Below are 19,191 nucleotides of genomic sequence, written 5' to 3'. Positions count from 1 at the left end.
TTTTTTTTGGAGACAGGGTCTTGTTCTGTCACCTAGGCTGCAGTGCAGTGGCACAATCTTGGCTCACTGCAACCTCCATCTCCTGGGCTTAAGCAATCCTCCTACCTCAGCCTCCCAAGTAGCTGGGACTATAGGTGCATGCCACCACATATGGCTAATTTTTGTGCTTTTGGTAGATACGGGGTTTCACCATGTTGCCCAGGCTGGTCTCAAACTCCTGAGCTCAAGCGGTCCACCCACTTTGGCCTTCCAAAGTTCTGGGATTATAGGCATGAGCCACTGCACCAGGCCTGATTATTTTCTTTTGAAGGATGCCTTAACTATATAAGCCTTGCTATATTATTATCTAATTCCTTTGGTTTTTTAATAGCTTTAATCTATTTTCAAATACTTCCTCCCAGTTGGTGGCTTATCTTTTTTAACTGCATCTTTCAAAAAGTTCTTAATTTTGATGAACTCCAATTTATCATTTAACTTTTTTTTTTTTGGTGGATTATGCTTTTGGTGTTGTAGCTAAGAAATCTCTAACTCAAGATTACAAATATTTTGTCCTAACTTTCTGTAAGTTTTATAATTCTAGTATTTACATTTTAGGTATATGATCCACTTTAAGCTCTGTCATCTATCTTATGAGGTGTGAAATGAAGTTCCTTTTTAGCAAACAGATATCTAATTGTTCCAGCATCATTTGTTAAAGGCCATCCTATCTCCACTGAATGGCCTTTGCACCACATATGTGTGGCTGTGTTAGTGGGCCCTCTATCCTGTTCCAGTGACGTGACTCTATGGTAATGCCACGCTGTCCTGATTACTGTAGCTTTATAATGAATCTTCAAGTCAGGTAGTGTAAGTCTTTTAACTTTTTTTCTGTTTTCAAAGTTATCTTGGCCATTCTAGACCCTTTATCATTTCTTTGGCTTTTATTTATTCAGGGATACAATTATAAAACAGGATTTAGAAATCTAAAAATAATTTAAAATTAAAAATTACTATATAAAGAGCTATATGAAAACTGCCTATAATGTAGCTTCATCAGGAAATAAGGTACTCTGGGCATTGGATTCCTTTTAGTTAACATAAAATTATTGCATATACCTTGCATGGATTGCCATTTTTCAGAAGAATTAAAGTATAATCATTTATACCAGAATTGTATTGGACATGATTGCAATCTTCATTGATGTGTCAGAAAATACCTTGGGCCCTAGAGTACCTTAGTCATTATAAACATCAGTTGTCATTGCTGTAGTATTGTGGGGAATTACTGATTAAAGAGAGTTAATTAGTTGTATTGCTGTCTACCATAGTTATTTACTCTACTTTTGATTTGAGGAATACCTTTCTTCAAACATCTAGAAGTGTTGTATTTGATAGTGATACACAAAGCATTCTGGTGTCTGTCACTTCCAATAAAGCATATCCCTGTTTACTTTAAGCTTGCTATCTGCTGGGGGACAGTGAGGAGTGACTATTAATTAGGCGAATTTAGCTCTGATCTGTTAGCTATCACTGCCACTGTGTGATGTGGAGCAAATTACTTACCTTCTTTGGGTTTCAGTTTCATCACTTGTAAAATGAAAGGTTTGGGCCAGTTAACCTTGAGTGGCCCATTCAGCTCCAGATTTTTCTTACTCTTTTGTAGTGTCTTTATCCACTTAAAAATTACAACCCCTTTCAAAATAATCAAACCAAAACTTGTAATGGTGAAAAGCACTATGATGAGCTTTCTCAGTTCGGAAGTGGTAGTAGTTTGATGCATCACAGATTGCCTAACACCACTGCATGCCTCTCCTTTTAACCATGGCCAGCACTGACCACTTAAGACGGCATTTATGGCTCCTGGTGCTGAGACATTTTGTGGCCCATGAAACTCCCATATTCTAAGAAGGAAAAAAATTGCTTCTAAGCCCAGGCAATCCCAAAGCTTCAGAGTTCTCCTGAGTTTGCAGGTTAGATTTTCAAATATATCTCCAAAGAAAATGGTACAGCTACTTGAAACCAAGAGGACTTAATATATCTTCATTGTCTTTCCGATGCCAAAGCACAGCACAGCTACAGTGATCATTACTGTAGTAATGCAATAAGAAGCTTAGAGAGCCAGTTTACTAGGAAATGCAGAATATAGATACAAATTAAAATAGTATACGAGGATATTTATTGAGTACTTACTGTGTACTGGGTGCTGTGCCAAGCACTTCTCATGCATTATATTAATTAATCCTCGTAACAATCTTGAAAACTAGGCATTATCATCTCCCTCTTACAAATGAGGACATGATGCACAGAGAGTTTATGCTACTTGCCCAAGGTCACACAGTGATAAGTTGCAGAGCTGGTCTTCAATCCATATCTGTTTCAATCTAGAGTTTAAACTCTTCATGATGACATCAGAGACTAGCACATTTAGGAAGTAATTGCATGTGTAGGATTACAGTGATCTAAACAAAGAATAACAGGTTCTGATGGGTCACTTTTGGGCAGACATGATGGAAGACAGAATTCACAAAAGATTTCTTGAAGAAATTGTTTTGAGTTTTATTTTGAAACGAAGGATATAAATTGGCCTAGAGAAACAGATGAGTTTGCACTGAGGGGATGGACTATATGAGGCCATGAAGATACAAACGAACAAATTTCATGTTCAGGAAGCAACATAAAGACTTACGCATTGCAGGGTGATAGCCAGAAATAAAGCTGATGTCATAGGGATGAAAATCCAAGAGGTTTCACTTTATTATAATAGGCACTGGAGATGCACTCTCAGTTCTCAAGCAAGAAAAGGAACATAATTAAAATTGTCTTTGATTGTGCAGTTTATCCTACAACTCATGTGGGATAAATATGAGCTTCGAGTGCATCAGGGGAGGTCAAAAGAACATTTCTTAGCAAAACATATTTGATACTCAACAAATTATCTTCAGAAGTACCACATAGCTCATCTCACTAAGGCCCTATGGACATAATAGTGCAATGACAGTGTACTTAGGAGTTTAAATTAAGAGACCTGAATACAGATTTTACGTAATTTTTAGAAATAAAGGTGACTCGTCCACTGCAGTTAAGCTACCAGTACATTCCTTTGGCCCATCAGCACTGGTACTGTGTAGTATACATAAAAGGAACACAGAAGGGTTACAGATTAAAGTCAGAGTTGGGCAAATAGAAATCTCTCAACAGTATGTACTAAATTGAATTGAATGGAAGTCTGCTTTCAGATCTCAATTGCTGCTCCTGACTGAGGGCCAATGTATTTGGTGAATTATAGTTGGGTCTCTTCCATTATAAATCCACTAATGCTAACTTAATGTCTCTTCACATTTTCTAAAATGACTTTTTTTCTCTCTCTCCCTCCCTCTCCCTCTCTCTCTCTGTTTTTCTCTCTCCAGTTTCAGAGACCTAATGACTTCTCACCCCCTTTCCGCTTTGGGACCGTGCCCAACGGCAGCACAGAGAGAAATATTCGCAATAACTATGCAGAAATGCATGCCTACATGGGAAAGTTCAACCAGAGGGGTGTAGATGATGCATTGCTCTCCCTGAAAACAGGGTAAGAATTGCTTCCAGGCTCAGAGTCCTTGATCTGTTTCTCCCGTTTATTAAGCATACTATTGAATCACATGTACTAGGTATACAATGTTTGGTATCATAAAATGTTAAAGAAGACTTCATTTGCTCTTTAAGGATTTCAGAGTTAAATTTGATTGTATCATTTGAATCAATGTACAAAGATTCCTATGCTATTACTTCTATATATATATATATATAGTTTTTTTTTTTTACAAATTATTTTCTAGTTGCACTAATGTAGCCATTAAATAAGAATGAAATAAATGTAGAAGTAGGAGGGCAGAGTCAAGGATAAGGTATTTGTGTTGTGTATGAAATAAAGACCTGTTGTCTAAGAGGTGAAAATTATGGTTCTGGTGTCTCATGGACAAGGGAGAAATAAAAAGGGGAAAGTGAAAATGTTTTTAGATAACTAACAATAAGAATGTGTTGACTGATCTCCAGTGCCAGCTTGTGTTAACATATTCTGTCCTCTAGGGAATGTTTGTCCATTAAAAGGAGTTTGTGACCTACACATGTGTTGGCTTGCACAGTCCCAGCCACACTGATCCCTTTGTTCATTTGGCCTCCACACGCCACAGCTGTGGAAGATGATGGATAATGGAGCAGTATAGATGTTGGGATGTGGAGGTCAAAGAGTCTTGTAGCTGATTTTCTTTGTTGTGTGATGACTAACAGCACTTGGACCTCTTCTCAATACCCTTGTAGCTCTAGGTCTGGAAAAGGCACCTAGATACATGGTTACTTAAAATACTGTTAGATTCTGTTTTATCACCATAAATACAGTCATAGAAGATTTCAGAAGATGGGATTTGAGCTTGAAGGTAGGACCGCTTTGGGTAGCCTAACGCCTGCTACACCCACCATTCTCATTCATATCAGGGCTTTGGTTTTTTGGTGTCCCTTTCTATAGTGTACCTAACAAAGTTACTTACTAAAAATGAAGGAAATAATGATGTGGCTTTTCTTTCTTGCAGACCTCTCTATTACCTGTATGGCTATATCTAAATTTCTTCCTCTACCTTTGATATGTTTAAATGTTGGTTTTAAATATTGATTTATGCCTTCCTGCCCTACTCCTGGTCTTACTCCCTTTTTTATGTATTTCTCCCTTGCAAAGGGAGAAATACATAAAATGAGGCTCTTACATGTTTAGGAACTATATGCTGTAATTTATATATTTGAGAGATCTGAATTCTTCTGTATGTTGCCTTCTCTTGTAGTTTCACTCATCTGCTCTTACACAAGCCTGAACTGCCAGCACCTCAACCCCTCACCTCCATCCTTGTGCTGCACGACAGAATATTGGAACTTTTCTGACCACAAAAATAGCATTGCACGTCTATTGAAACACAAACACCTACACTTATCCCCACTCCAGACTGTAATGAACTGAGAAATGAAAAATGTTATATAAATCTAACCCCATGCTATTTGTTGCTCGTTGCAGTGGTTACTTTTCATTATTTCTGTTATTATTTTTATTGATCCCTTTTTACTCCTTCTTCTTTTCAGACACAGTTTATGAGTTGGCTTCAGGCCCAACTTACATTCTCATCATTCCCAGTGGGAGGAAAAGAACTCCTCCTTTCAACCCAAAATCACATAAAGAACAGCCTGGGATTTAGGCTTTAGATTCTGGCAGAGTTCCAACTTAAACCTTACTTTGAACCAATTCTCCACATAGTTTTCTGGAACCCTACTGCTCCATATTAATGGCCCCGTAGGTAGTTTTGTTCTAAAATTCCTCCATTGGATTTGTTTGCTTTTTTTCTGTGCAGGAAACTGGATGCCTTCATCTATGATGCAGCAGTGCTGAACTATATGGCAGGCAGAGATGAAGGCTGCAAGCTGGTGACCATTGGCAGTGGGAAGGTCTTTGCTTCCACTGGCTATGGCATTGCCATCCAAAAAGATTCTGGGTGGAAGCGCCAGGTGGACCTTGCTATCCTGCAGCTCTTTGGAGATGGTGAGTTCAAGAAAGGGAAAGTGCCCATTTGTCCTCTACGAATATCCACCTTTTCTTTTCCTCCATTTCTTTAACCTGTGCATTTCCAGGCAAGCATTTCACAGTATTTTCTGAGGCTTTTGGGTACATGTTGGTTTACTCTGGCTGCTGTAACAAAGTGCCTTGCACTGAGCGGCTTAAACAACGGAAATGTGTTGTCTCACAGCTCCAGAGACTAGACATCTGAAATCACAGTTTCAGCAGGGTCATTCTCTTCTGGGGTCTGCACGGGAGAATCTGTTTCATTCTTCTCTCATAGTATCTGGTGGGTTGCTGATAATCTTTGGTGTTCCTTATCTTGGAGAAGCAGAAGGTCCCCCAACCTCTGATTCATGTTCACATAGCATCTAACCAGTGTGCATGTTTTCCCTCTGCATATGTCTGTGTCTGAATTTCCTTTTTTCTTAAGAATGCCAGTCATATTAAATTAGGGTCTCACCCTACTCTGGGATGAGCTCAGCTTAATTATGTTTGCAATAACTCTATTTCCAAATAAAGTCGCATTCCAAGGTATTGGGTGTTAGGACTTGAACATACATATTTCATGGAGGATGCTATAACATCTTTCACCCCATAATAATGAAAGATGGCAGGGAGAATATTGAAGCAGTTTGTCAAGGAGGTTTGTTTTTGGGTTGCAGACATAAACAAACCTTCAGGGATAAAGTAGGAGAACTGACATTAGATGTTTCATCCAATCATCTCACATGTGACCGAAACAATAGATGGAACTGTGGAAGGTCTCTGCTCTTTATTTCTCTGCCCTACCTCTGGACCTATAAACTTGCAGCCATCTCTTCATTCTTCCCTTTCTCCCATCTTGCTCTTTTGGCTGGAAGAGGCAGAAATCAGGGCTAGGGTCCTCATAGGCAGACACCATCAGCCAATCCTGACAGCAGACTGAGCCACCAACTTGAGCTGAAAAAGATCTCATCTTCTGTTTCGTCATATTCCTGTCTTCTGCATCCCTCTTCACTTTATTGTACAAAGAATCTACTCTTTCTGTTAGCATCACAGAAACTAACTCAGTGATGGATCAGCAGCCAGACTCTACTTGGCTTCACCAGCCTTCAGCCAAGTGGCTATCTCAGTTATGTCTGCAGAAGCTTTGCTGTTAAGGATGAGATCAGAAGCAGAAGACCACAGGTGGATTTACAGAATCCAGGTGAAGTTGTCTGCTCCGCTGGTTAGGAGAATCATAGTTTGTTCAAATAAATGAGGGGAAAGTGATGCGATTAACATTGAAAATAGGAGTATGTTTTAGCTGGAGTGTTACCAAGCCACTTTGGTATAAGATCTTCTGTAATTTTACTGTAGCTGTCACTTCAATACAATAATGGAGACTGTATCCATGAGAAAGAGATGATTTGCAAAAGTTGCCAAAGCTTTAGTCAGATTATGTAAGCAAAGTTCAATGTTTTAGCTAAACTAGAACTATTGGAATAGGCAATTTTCTTCATGAGAGTTTCAGAGTTTTCCTTGTCTAGAAGTATTCTAGGGCACGTAGTTTCTTTTACTTTTTGTCTTGGACCAGTTCCTTTCTACTTCCTAACGTCTAGTGAGTGGAAAAAGATCACTGAAATCTGACATGAATTACAGTAATCAAAGCTCCCTTAAACAATGTGTAAAGGAGGCAACTCAATTTGGGGGTCTTATTTTACCCAAGCTTACTCCTCTTTGCTCTTTATTTGCTTCAACAAGAGATCAGTAAATCTGAGGAGCACTAGGGAATCAATCAATCTCTCTGCCCATCTCTTTCTGCCTCTTTTCTCCTTACCCAATCTGCTTTGCACAATTTTAAGAGCAATTCTCTGAATCACTCATTTGATTATGTTATTCCCCACTGTCTATTATAAAGTGCAGAATGCTTAATCTGATACTCAGGTCTTCAGCGCTCTTGCATCAATCTTTTTTATTCAGCTTCTTTTACCTACTATTATTCTGTTTGAACTGTTCTGCATGCCTTTCCCTAAACATTCCTTGTGTTTTCCCACTGATCATGCTATTCCTGCTGCCTGGAGTGCCTTTTTGTACAATGTAAATTAAAATTCATCCATCCAACATGCCCACCTCCAACTCCTACTTACTTCACGAAAACCCACTGGCTATGCCATCCACAGAATTACTGTCACCACTTTGAACTCTTGTTACCTGCAGATAGCTTGTCATTATGATTATTTATATGCCAATTTATACAGGCTAGATAATGGAGAGCAGGAGCGACGTCTCATGTGTTCGTATCACCTGCAGTACTGACATGAAGTTTTTATTGAATGCTTACTGAGTACATTGCTGAATTAATATATAATGGTGTTAATAAGATTAATGTTAACTTTATTTCCTTTTTGTCTCCTTGTCTCTTTTTCTCCCATTTCTCTTTCTTGCTCAATACAACTTTATTCATTTCTTTTTGTCTTTTTTGCTCTGTTTTTTTCCTCTTTCATGTTCAATACCCCTCTTTTCCCCTTTTCTCTACTCCTTTCCATCTGTTTTCCTTCTCTGTCCTGTCCCCAGGGGAAATGGAAGAACTGGAAGCTCTCTGGCTCACTGGCATTTGTCACAATGAGAAGAACGAGGTCATGAGCAGCCAGCTGGACATTGATAACATGGCTGGGGTCTTCTACATGTTGGGTGCGGCCATGGCGCTCAGCCTTATCACCTTCATCTGCGAACACCTTTTCTATTGGCAGTTCCGGCATTGCTTTATGGGTGTCTGCTCTGGCACGCCTGGCATGGTCTTCTCCATCAGCAGAGTAAGTATTTTGATTTAAATGCCTAGATCTCATTAAGGACCACTTAGCCTAGCACTGTGCGAAGCAGAGAGACCCAAGAGGACACTATCTCCAGCCCCATGTTGCTCAAGCAAGAAACCACATCATGTATGTTTCCTCAGGAGTTTGTGTGATATGATTTCAAGTGGCTCAAAAAAGTGGGTGATACTATATTTCCTTCAAGAAACAGCTTTCTGTGTGGGATTTGGGCATTTGGTTCTCTAAAGAACTGGCAGATCTGTCAAAATGGAAAATTTGGCTTTTTATCAAATGCCTTTCATCACCATTAGTTAGTTCTGTATAACTTGTATTAATTATCTAATCCTTTAAAACCATACATTTTTATTTAAATAATAATGTGTAACATCTCTCTCTTATTCCAACATATGAAGGTATATCTTTTTTTGTTTTGGGTTGTTGTTTTTTTTTTTTGGTATATTATTAGTTGTTTCACTCTATGTTTTAACCATGTGTGGGTTATGGAGAGTTAAAGAGAGCTTAGCAGAACCTTCAGAAATAATTTCTGACTCATAAGAAATTTACATTCCAGAAACTTCCCTAGTTGGAGCAAGAGTAAAACTCTTAGGTCATTTTTTATTTAGGTCTCCTCTTCATTCCTAGTTCAAAATGAGACATTAGGAAGATAGTTTTGTGTATGAGCAGAAAGGCATACACAAAAAAACAGGGAGAGGTTTTTTTAAAAAGAAGTGAGCTTCTTTTGATTTTGTTAATAAAGTAGAGACACTAATTTGTGAGAGGTGAACTCAAATGTCCTTTTAGAATGGAGGGCCAGGTTCCAGAGATGGCCAACTTTGACTCAAATGGAGTTCTGTATTAATGAGAAATCAATTTTCTCATTAAGTTATTTCATCTTTTCATCATTTTCCTATCAGCATTTTACTGATAGAGAGCAATTTTTCCATTTCCTCTCTGGCTGTGAGTTAATTCAGGCCATCGAGTGAGCTCAGAGCAGGAGGATGGAACTTGGGGTGGTGATGATCCCTGAGCCATGTTGCTTTCCTGGTAGCCCTTCTCTAAGATAGGGGAATGCCAGAAGTTTTGGGAGTTGGTGATCTGTAATAAAAACCCCACTGATTATCCTTTGACACAATCAATGCCTCTATAGAGGAAAAAAAAGGCTTGGAATTTTCTCTTGATCTCAATCAGGAGGGGTTAGGAGGAGAACTGGGAAAGTGGAATAACCTCACCTTGATGATCTTCTATGTTGCTGATTCCCTGGGGGACAATGAGACTTAGCTTGTCTAAACCTTTCTTCTTTCCCCTTTAGCTATGATTCTTCTTCTAACCTTCTCCCCTCTCATTCCCATCCACTGGGACAGCTTCCCTTTCCAAATTAGTCCCATTTGTTGTAATGATGCAATTCAAACAACCTCTTTTCAAATACTTTCCCTAGCCAGGGAGAAAAGGTCCAAGTTTGTCCACCTTTCCAGGTAGGGAGCAAGATGTGAGCAGGAGGTTGCCTTGACTTTAGAATAAAACATACTGAGCCCTCCAGGAGCCCAGCCCACCGCCTCTCCTGGACAGTGTCCTTCAAAGCCCTGTACAAGGAGCTGTACACAGGGAGCTCTCGATCAATACTAATTTGTTAAGATGTTAATTATTGATGATGACAGTGAGTGAGTAAGTATAAGGAAGAAAACAGGAGCTAAAGAGAGAATAAATGAGAGAATTCAACAAGGGAGTTATTTATTCCTATTGAGTACTGAATATTTGTCCCAATTCTTCCCTCCCACGGTGTGGAACACAGCAGGAGAAAAATCCTTCTTTGACCCCAGGGCTTCCTAATTCTCTCTCTCTGTGAATTTTGTTCATGCTTGGCTCAAGAAGAGAATTGCTCAGCTGTTATTTGGTGACCAAAATTCTAAAACCTGCTTAAAATTTGTCAGAGCTGGAAAAGAGTGGCAATTGTGAGTTATTGAGCTTCACGGGGCTTTACTGCCAGCCAGGAGTGGCCAGCCACGGCAGAGCAACCTCAGCGTTCATAGAGCACAGCCATTTATCTCCAGGAGGCCGACAATACTTTTTGCTATGGGTGGATATCATGGCCTCATTTTTAAGATGCGAAAATCTAGACATAGAAAACCAAGATAAGTCAACGGTGAAGTTGAGGCAAAAATGCTGTATCGTACAATTCCAGTCTCTTTGCTCAAGTTATTGGTGTGGCCATGCCTCCTCTCTGATGGCCAGATCACTGACCTCAGCTCATGACGTGACAATCACCAAATTCAGGGCTTAAATTAGGCAAGCTTCTAGCCAGATGTTTGAATATGTTAAACTATTCACTTCATGCTTTCCCTAACGTTTTCTTATCCGGTTGGGGCAATTATTGGTGGGAGAGTATTTTTTGTGGTCATTTTTAGCCTCGCTGGAGACCTAACCTGTCCCCCATTCTTGCTTCAGGGTATCTACAGCTGCATCCATGGGGTGGCCATCGAGGAGCGCCAATCTGTAATGAACTCCCCCACCGCAACCATGAACAACACACACTCCAACATCCTGCGCCTGCTGCGGACGGCCAAGAACATGGCTAACCTCTCTGGCGTGAACGGCTCCCCGCAGAGCGCCCTGGACTTCATCCGACGGGAGTCGTCCGTCTATGACATCTCAGAGCACCGCCGTAGCTTCACGCATTCCGACTGCAAATCCTACAACAACCCCCCCTGCGAGGAGAACCTCTTCAGTGACTACATCAGTGAGGTGGAGAGAACGTTCGGGAACCTGCAGCTGAAGGACAGCAATGTGTACCAAGATCACTACCACCATCACCACCGGCCCCATAGCATCGGCAGCGCCAGCTCCATCGATGGGCTCTACGACTGTGACAACCCACCCTTCAGCACCCAGTCCAGGTCCATCAGCAAGAAGCCCCTGGACATCGGCCTCCCCTCCTCCAAGCACAGCCAGCTCAGTGACCTGTACGGCAAATTCTCCTTCAAGAGTGACCGCTACAGTGGCCACGACGACTTGATCCGCTCCGATGTCTCTGACATCTCAACCCACACTGTCACCTACGGGAACATCGAGGGCAATGCCGCCAAGAGGCGTAAGCAGCAATATAAGGACAGCCTGAAGAAGCGGCCGGCCTCGGCCAAGTCCCGCAGGGAGTTTGACGAGATTGAGCTGGCCTACCGTCGCCGACCGCCCCGCTCCCCTGACCACAAGCGCTACTTCAGGGACAAGGAAGGGCTACGGGACTTCTACCTGGACCAGTTCCGAACAAAGGAGAACTCACCCCACTGGGAGCACGTGGACCTGACCGACATCTACAAGGAGCGGAGTGATGACTTTAAGCGTGACTCGGTCAGCGGAGGAGGGCCCTGTACCAACAGGTCCCACATCAAGCACGGGACGGGTGACAAGCACGGCGTGGTCAGCGGGGTACCTGCACCTTGGGAGAAGAACCTGACCAACGTGGAGTGGGAGGACCGGTCTGGGGGCAACTTCTGCCGCAGCTGCCCCTCCAAGCTGCACAACTACTCCACGGCGGTGCCGGGTCAGAACTCGGGCAGGCAGGCGTGCATCCGGTGTGAGGCTTGCAAGAAAGCAGGTAACCTGTATGACATCAGCGAGGACAACTCCCTGCAGGAACTGGACCAGCCGGCTGCCCCGGTGGCGGTGACATCAAACGCCTCCACCACCAAGTACCCTCAGAGCCCGACTAATTCCAAGGCCCAGAAGAAGAACCGGAACAAGCTGCGCCGGCAGCACTCCTACGACACCTTCGTGGACCTGCAGAAGGAAGAAGCCGCCCTGGCCCCGCGCAGCGTGAGCCTGAAAGACAAGGGCCGATTCATGGATGGGAGCCCCTACGCCCACATGTTTGAGATGTCAGCTGGCGAGAGCACCTTTGCCAACAACAAGTCCTCAGTGCCCACTGCCGGACACCACCACCACAACAACCCTGGCGGCAGCTACATGCTCAGCAAGTCGCTCTACCCTGACCGGGTTACGCAAAACCCTTTCATCCCCACTTTTGGGGACGACCAGTGCTTGCTCCATGGCAGCAAATCCTACTTCTTCAGGCAGCCGGTGGCAGGGGCGTCGAAAGCCAGGCCAGACTTCCGGGCCCTTGTCACCAACAAGCCGGTGGTCTCGGCCCTTCATGGGGCCGTGCCAGCCCGTTTCCAGAAGGACATCTGTATAGGGAACCAGTCCAACCCCTGTGTGCCTAACAACAAAAACCCCAGGGCTTTCAATGGCTCCAGCAATGGGCATGTTTATGAGAAACTTTCTAGTATTGAGTCTGATGTCTGAGTGAGGGAACAGAGAGGTTAAGGTGGGTACGGGAGGGTAAGGCTGTGGGTCATGTGATGCGCATGTCACGGAGGGTGACGGGGGTGAACTTGGTTCCCATTTGCTCCTTTCTTGTTGTTTTAATTTATTTATGGGATCCTGGAGTTCTGGTTCCTACTGAGGGCAACCCCGGTGACCAGTACCATCTCTCCTCCTTTTCGCAGTTCTCTCCTCCCCACCCCCCGCCCCGCTCTGTCAGCCATTCCTGTTCCCATGAGATGACGCCATGGGCCCTCTCAGCAGGGGAGGGTGGAGCGGAGAAAGGAAGGGCTGCATGCGAGCTTCCTCCTGCTGTAGAAGAGCTCCTTGCCATCCTCTTTGAGTGAAGCTGGAACCAAAAAGAGGCCATGTGAGCACAAAGGTAGCTTTTCCCAAACTCATCTTTTCGTTTAGGTGAGGAAGCAAAAGCATCTACGTGAGACCATTTAGCACACTGCTTGTGAAAGGAAAGAGGCTCTGGCTAAATTCTTGCTGCTAAGATGGCATCTGTCTAGGAATCATGTGCCTAGCAGAGGTTGGGAAGCCATGTGTGTTTATATATAAGCCAAAAAATGCTTGCTTCAACCCCATGAGACTCGATAGTGGTGGTGAACAGGAACAAAAGGTCATTGGTCGGGAGTGGATTCTTGAACAAATGGGAAAGTATATTATGACAATGTCCCATGGTGCCCTGGAGGCAAGAGCAGCTGGCTTGTGCATGCATGTATGTTCATGCACACTTGCACCCACATGTAGTCAGGTGCCTCTAGAAAAGGCAACCTTGACTCTTTCTGTTGTTTCTTTCAATATCCCCAAGCAGTGTGATTGTTTGGCTTATATACAGACAGAGATGGCCACGTGTCTCTTGAATCTTGGCTGTGTCTCCCTTCATCCTTCCTGAATAAGAATGAAAATTATTGATAAAGAAGATTCTATGGTCTAGGTGAAAAAAGGCGGTGCGCAAGCCTGCAAGAGCAAGGTACAAAAACAAGTCCTCTGTGGCCGGCAATCATTTTGACCAGTTTGAACCTAGAACTTTCCAGGAAGGCTAAAGGGAAACAATTTTTGCAGCCACGATTCTTTTGCCCACACTTGAGAGCAAAAGATCCTACAAAGCTCTTTTTGAGTTTTTAGACTCTTGACTGGCCAAGATTTGGGGAGGAGCTAAGAAGCCTTTGAAGAAGCAAGGAGTCTGTATGGTAGGGTAAGTGAGAGAGGGGGATGTTTCCAATGCTTTGATCCCTTCTTACTTAACCTGAAGCTGGAAGAGCAGGCTTCTTCCCCCAAAACTGATTACAGCTGCTATGGAGCAGACAGTTAAGAGAAATGAGCTTGCCTCCATGAGTGCAGCTCAGGAGGCACAAAGAGAGGGGAACACACTTGGGATTGGGGGAGGGGAGCAGAGAGGGACTCTACCACCTCTTTGGGCCTGGCTCCCTGGCAATGTGACTTGAGCCTAGAGTGAACACTCTTGGTAGAAGCCCTTCCACCTGCCTGCAACACCTCCTTTCCCTCTCAAATTGTACCACTGAAGAATAAAAAAAAGATACATACATGTATAAAACTCCAGGGATGAGGGTACCGGCAGACGTGATGCCCCCTTCATTTAACATTGGAAAATTGAGAAGGGAAATGAATATGTGTCACTGCCGGTCCTGAAGCTTGGGGTAGGGCTGTTCTGTGGGTCAGTTCCACTGTCCTGCCATCCTCCCCTACACAGGGAGGCATCCAGAGAGCCCCGGGTCTATGTGGAAGCTTGACTGCAGGATCGCCATGTTGCACACAGGACACATAAACCAGAAAGGTGCTCATCCTCCTCTGGAAGGAAGCTGCCATGTCTCTTCAAGTCACTCCCTCCAGGGCTGCTCTTCGCCCCTGTTCGCCCTCACTTGCGACCCTTCCTCATCCTGCCCTTGACTGCTGCCCCTGACCCTTCTCCTTGATTTTTACCTCAGTATCTTTCATTTTAAAGCCAACTGAAGGCCTTGTAAAGCTTTGTTTCCTTTCTAAAATGAACGTGGGGGCAAGGGGCTGAACCTCTCACAGATCTGGAGAGAGGAGCACGGAGTGCTTTACCTTAGATAACAGGAAAGACTGAGAGAGAGGACAGAGGGCGTGAGGCACCTCCAGGAGGAAGAAGGCAAAGGGCCGTGTAAACACCGCTTCGCCCTGACTCTGTCCAGGGGTCAGGGACTCATTCCCTCATCTTCCTCTTACCTCACCCCTTTCAAACAAAAAACCAAACCAACTAACCTAGCGAACAGCAATCTAGAACCAAGGGGGCTCTTTGTCTCCGCTGGCGACAGAAATCAAGATGGTGTTTATTTCATATGTAAATATTTTGTTTTCTAATTAATTTTGTATAGATAAAGTGTTCTCTTGTGAGTATTCAGGGTGTTGGGCTGGAGGGAGTGGGGTGGGGATGGGAACGAGAGGGAAAAAGTGTTTTGTTATGGGTTTTCATTTTCCATTGGGGGAATTGTTTTGTATGGCTTTTGCTTCAGGGTGTCTGGAAAAAGTGAATGCCCATGGAGGCCATGATGGTGAAAAAGCCAGGGGAAAGTAATTTGTGTCCATCTCCCACCCCCGCCCACCAAAAAAAAAAAAAGTCTTCTTACTGGTCTGTGAGAAATGTTCATGCACTTTGCCAGGCTTCACGTAGGGTTCAATTTGGCTCTACGCAGACCCCAGGTCTGTCTCCGATCTTCTAGGTAGACCCTAGGTTACTGCATTCCACACAAAGACAGGCTGGTGGCATCATATCTGCTGTCAGTACCTAGGGTAGGAAAGATTCCCAAAAGGGCTTAACCAGAAATTAGGTCAAATTAACTTCCCATTTTTGGTGTGACTGAAAGGTTTCAGAAAGCTCAATCCTGAGAAATCTCCCAGCGGCCTCCTCTGATGCTGAAGCAATGATCTCAGTCGTGTAACTTTTCTTCCTTAGGATCTGGGCACTGACCCACTCCCTGCACCATCTCCACCCTTAGAAAACAGCCTGGCAAGCACACCTGGAAAAATCTCCACTAACTGTACTTTTTGAAGCAAGTGATATCTGGTCACAGAGAGGTAGGGCTGGATATGTGTCTTACAAATTTGCATGCTTGCCTAGAAAAGATGACAGGATCCACTAAAAACTCAGTGACGAGATGATTCCCTTAGCAAGGTTGCTGAAGTTAGTTAGGTTTAGAGGTGCAGGGGTGGGTACGTGAGCAATGGTGCCCATGGTGGCTCTTTATTTGCCTTGTCCTCATTACTGCCATCAGGAAGGTGCTACTGACCTCGAGCCAGGTGTTCATAATCTGGCCTTGGGTTAACCAGACAAATAGAACTCCTTTTCCTAGACTGTTGGCTTTGTGGAGGTTGGCAGCCTCTATCACAGGATAAAATTTCCAAATCCATTTACCCAGTATATTCACTATATTTTTTCCTATCCTCCCATTATGAAAGCTATTAGCAGGATAATTTTATTTTTCTAAACTCTTTATTTGGCCCCAATTGGTTGCTTTTCTTTGACCGATATTTGCATTGGGACTTAGTTACTCATGGTCTGCTCAAGAAAACTTAAAGGAAGGCTGGGCATTGTTAAAATCTAGATGTTACTTAATTCCAGAAAAATAAGCAAGTAAAATGCATGAGGAATAATTCAGCTATAAGCCCAGTCTATATCACAGATGAGATGAAACAATACCCAATCCATCCAAAACTGTGAGATTCCGCAGATACCCTCAGGAGTACCTATTATTCCCATGTTCTTAAGAATCCATGCTTTCTCTCTTTGTACCCTCTATCATTCCCCTCCATTGCAGAAGTGGTTGGTGAGCGTGGTCCTGTATCAGCTCCTTTCAGTGGCAATGCTTAAATCTCAGCATTTCCACTGACCTCAATAATCTAACCCTTGAATTTGCCTGAGTCGAGAATGTGCACACCCTTCAAAGTGATGCATGTACAGTGGACTTTGTTATTTCAAAATCTGTCACTGTGTATCCTCAGCCAGAACTTGGGAAATATCCTTAATGTGTATTCCTCTGTACTGGCTACAGCCACGTTGTGACTGAGGGGAAAAATCCCAAATGATTCCATTAAATGTTGCTGGTGTCAGTGGTGCCAAAACGCATGTATGTGATACAGTAGGAGTCGTCTGTACAGTTAAGTGACTATCACCCACCCGGTCTTCCATGGCCATCGGGATTTGCCCAAGGGAAAATTATCTGCAGAGTGCTGGTCACCTGCACATGTCATTAAGAACTAGGTTTCTTTGGTTCTTTTTTTTTTTTTTTAGTTCAAGATTTAGGGACAGAATAACCAGATTGCTTGGACAATAAGCTTTTGGAAAAGCTATTCCAGAACTCACTTTATTCTTTCAATCATCATTTCTCTATAAAGGCCCTGTTATTGCTTGACACCCTGTGAATGTCTGTTTTTGTATGTTAGGAATGATTCAGATGTGCGCACAAATGATGTCACTGCAGTGATATTGACGAATGCATTCAGCATTTCCAGGGATTGTGGCCATACCTTATGTGCTCTTTGAGCCCAAAGCCATATAGGAAACATATGCTCAGTAGGCTGCTACACACTACTGCAGAGCTTTTGCTTTCTTCACTTGGGTGTCAGAGACTTTTCCTCCTGTTTAAGGAGCTCTTCACGGAGGAGAGGCAGCGGAAGGTGAATAGTCACACTGGGATGGGTCTGGCCTTATGTATACTATGTGGTCCATGGTGTGCTGAAGGTCCTGAAAAGGTCCTTCTTTTTCATTCACCACCCCACTCCAACTACTGCCTTCCCACACAGATTTGTTGCTTTAGCACTGAGCTGCCTGTCATTCAAATGAAAGTAATCCCAGGAAAGGAGACATATTAAGCCATATTAGGGATTTATACATTTAATCACTGACTTTACATTAGGATTCTCACTCCTTTTCCTGGGAATACATTATGACACAAGAGAAGAGGAAGGAAGCAGAGAGCACTGAGAGCAATAGAGTAGGGAACAAGGATACAGGTTCTAGATGGTAAAGACATTTAGACCGTATTTTAGCCTCCATCTGCTTTTATTTAAGGCTCATGACACCTAAATAGGAATCCTGGTTAGAAATCATTTTCAAATCACATGAGTGTATAATTTATGAATTTCTAAATTCAATATCTTGTAGGACAAGTTAAGAATATGATTTTTTCTATAGCAAATGGAAGACTGGACTGGACGTGGTGGCTCATGTAATCCCAGCGCTTTGGGAGGCTGAGGCGGGTGGATCACCTGAGGTCAGGAGTTTGAGACTAGCCTGGCCAACATAGTGAAATCCCATCTCTACTAAAAGTACAAAAATTAGCCCTAAACTTGGTGGTGGGTGCCTGTAATCCCAGCTACTCAGGAGGCTGAAGCAGGAGAATCACTTCAGCCCAGGAGGCAGAGGTTGCAGTGAGCTAAGATAGCACTACACTTCAGCCAGGGCAACAAGAGCGAGACTCCATCTAAAAAAAAAAAAAAAAAAAAAACCGACAAAGAAAATGGAAGACTGATGCTTCTCCTCCATTACATGTTACTGAGTAGGCAACTAGAAAGATCAAATTGAATTAATGATACAGTAAAAAGTTATAGTCATTGTCTGGTCTCTGTCCCAGTTTAATTAAGCTTCCAATTAGCAGAGTTAGTCTATATCCTATACTTCCCACCTCCATGGGGCGTACCCAGTTATCCAGTAAAAGAGTCACTTATGACCTCAGGTGCTACTTAACCTGTGGGGCAGCTCTTTCTTGGGTCTATCAGATGTTTAGGATGACACTAAAATGCAGATTAGTCAGTCTGAGAATGTCTAATATTGATCTGTATTCTAGAATTCTATTCCAGTTTGCGGGGGGGGGGGTTCCAGTATTGTATAAAATTGTAGGATATCTGAGAACATCCCACCCTCAACTCATTCCAACCATGTTGACTCAGTCACACAGAGGCCCTATGAGTTCTCTGACTTAGAAGAGATAGCCTATCTATTCCCACGACCAAGGCCCCCACCCAAAACCTTAAATTGAAAATCAGTGCTGCTACTTTCATGCCTTGGAGAGATCTGTGAAGTTTAGGACCTCTCATTTACAATACTGAAGCAAGAAAAAAGAATTTTGTTCAGAGTAATGGCTTAGAATAGCAATACTGGGAATAAGTGGGGAAAGTTAGAAATCATCCACATTTCTCTCTATAGCTCTCAGAGCTCCACACAGAGTTTCTGGAGCTGTTTCATGCTTTGAATATAATTGCTGGTGTGATTATAAGGGTTAGGGCTCCTGAAAGAACTGAAGGTAAAAAGCAGAGTGGTTGAGTAGAATTCCTCAGAGCCTTGGCACTCTGGTGTGTAGAATTTTACTTTGGCAAAGGTAAAAGAACTCAGTGCAAGAATTAAGGTACAATTAAAAAGCACAACACTTAGCCCAATTTAAACTGTTATTTTAAAGATTGGGTTTCCACACTTTAAAGCTGAACTCCTTTATCTGTAATTATTTTAGTGTTGTGATTTCGGGGGTGGAGCAGATTCTAGTACTATGCAGGAGAAAAAAGCCCTCT

The 19,191-nt window shown here is 43.0% G+C and overlaps 1 protein-coding gene across 1 annotated transcript in view; it reads left to right on the top strand.

Annotated features, from left to right (window-relative positions):
• The window catches only part of GRIN2B (glutamate ionotropic receptor NMDA type subunit 2B), a 420,712-nt gene extending 405,486 nt beyond the window's left edge, over positions 1–15,226 (top strand). Inside the window, exons 12-15 of the mRNA XM_017528199.2 lie at positions 3,387–3,547; positions 5,349–5,536; positions 8,090–8,328; positions 10,768–15,226. Coding sequence (XP_017383688.1) covers positions 3,387–3,547; positions 5,349–5,536; positions 8,090–8,328; positions 10,768–12,621 — 2,442 coding nt within the window. The 3' untranslated portion in view covers positions 12,622–15,226. The remainder of the gene's footprint in view (positions 1–3,386; positions 3,548–5,348; positions 5,537–8,089; positions 8,329–10,767) is intronic.
• The last annotated feature ends 3,965 nt before the right edge of the window (positions 15,227–19,191 follow it).

The sequence above is a fragment of the Cebus imitator genome, unplaced genomic scaffold (genome assembly GCF_001604975.1).
Source record: "Cebus imitator isolate Cc_AM_T3 unplaced genomic scaffold, Cebus_imitator-1.0 Scaffold2, whole genome shotgun sequence".
NCBI lineage: Eukaryota > Metazoa > Chordata > Mammalia > Primates > Cebidae > Cebus > Cebus imitator.
Note: the sequence above shows the minus strand (reverse complement) of the source record. Positions and strands in the feature narration are given on the sequence as shown.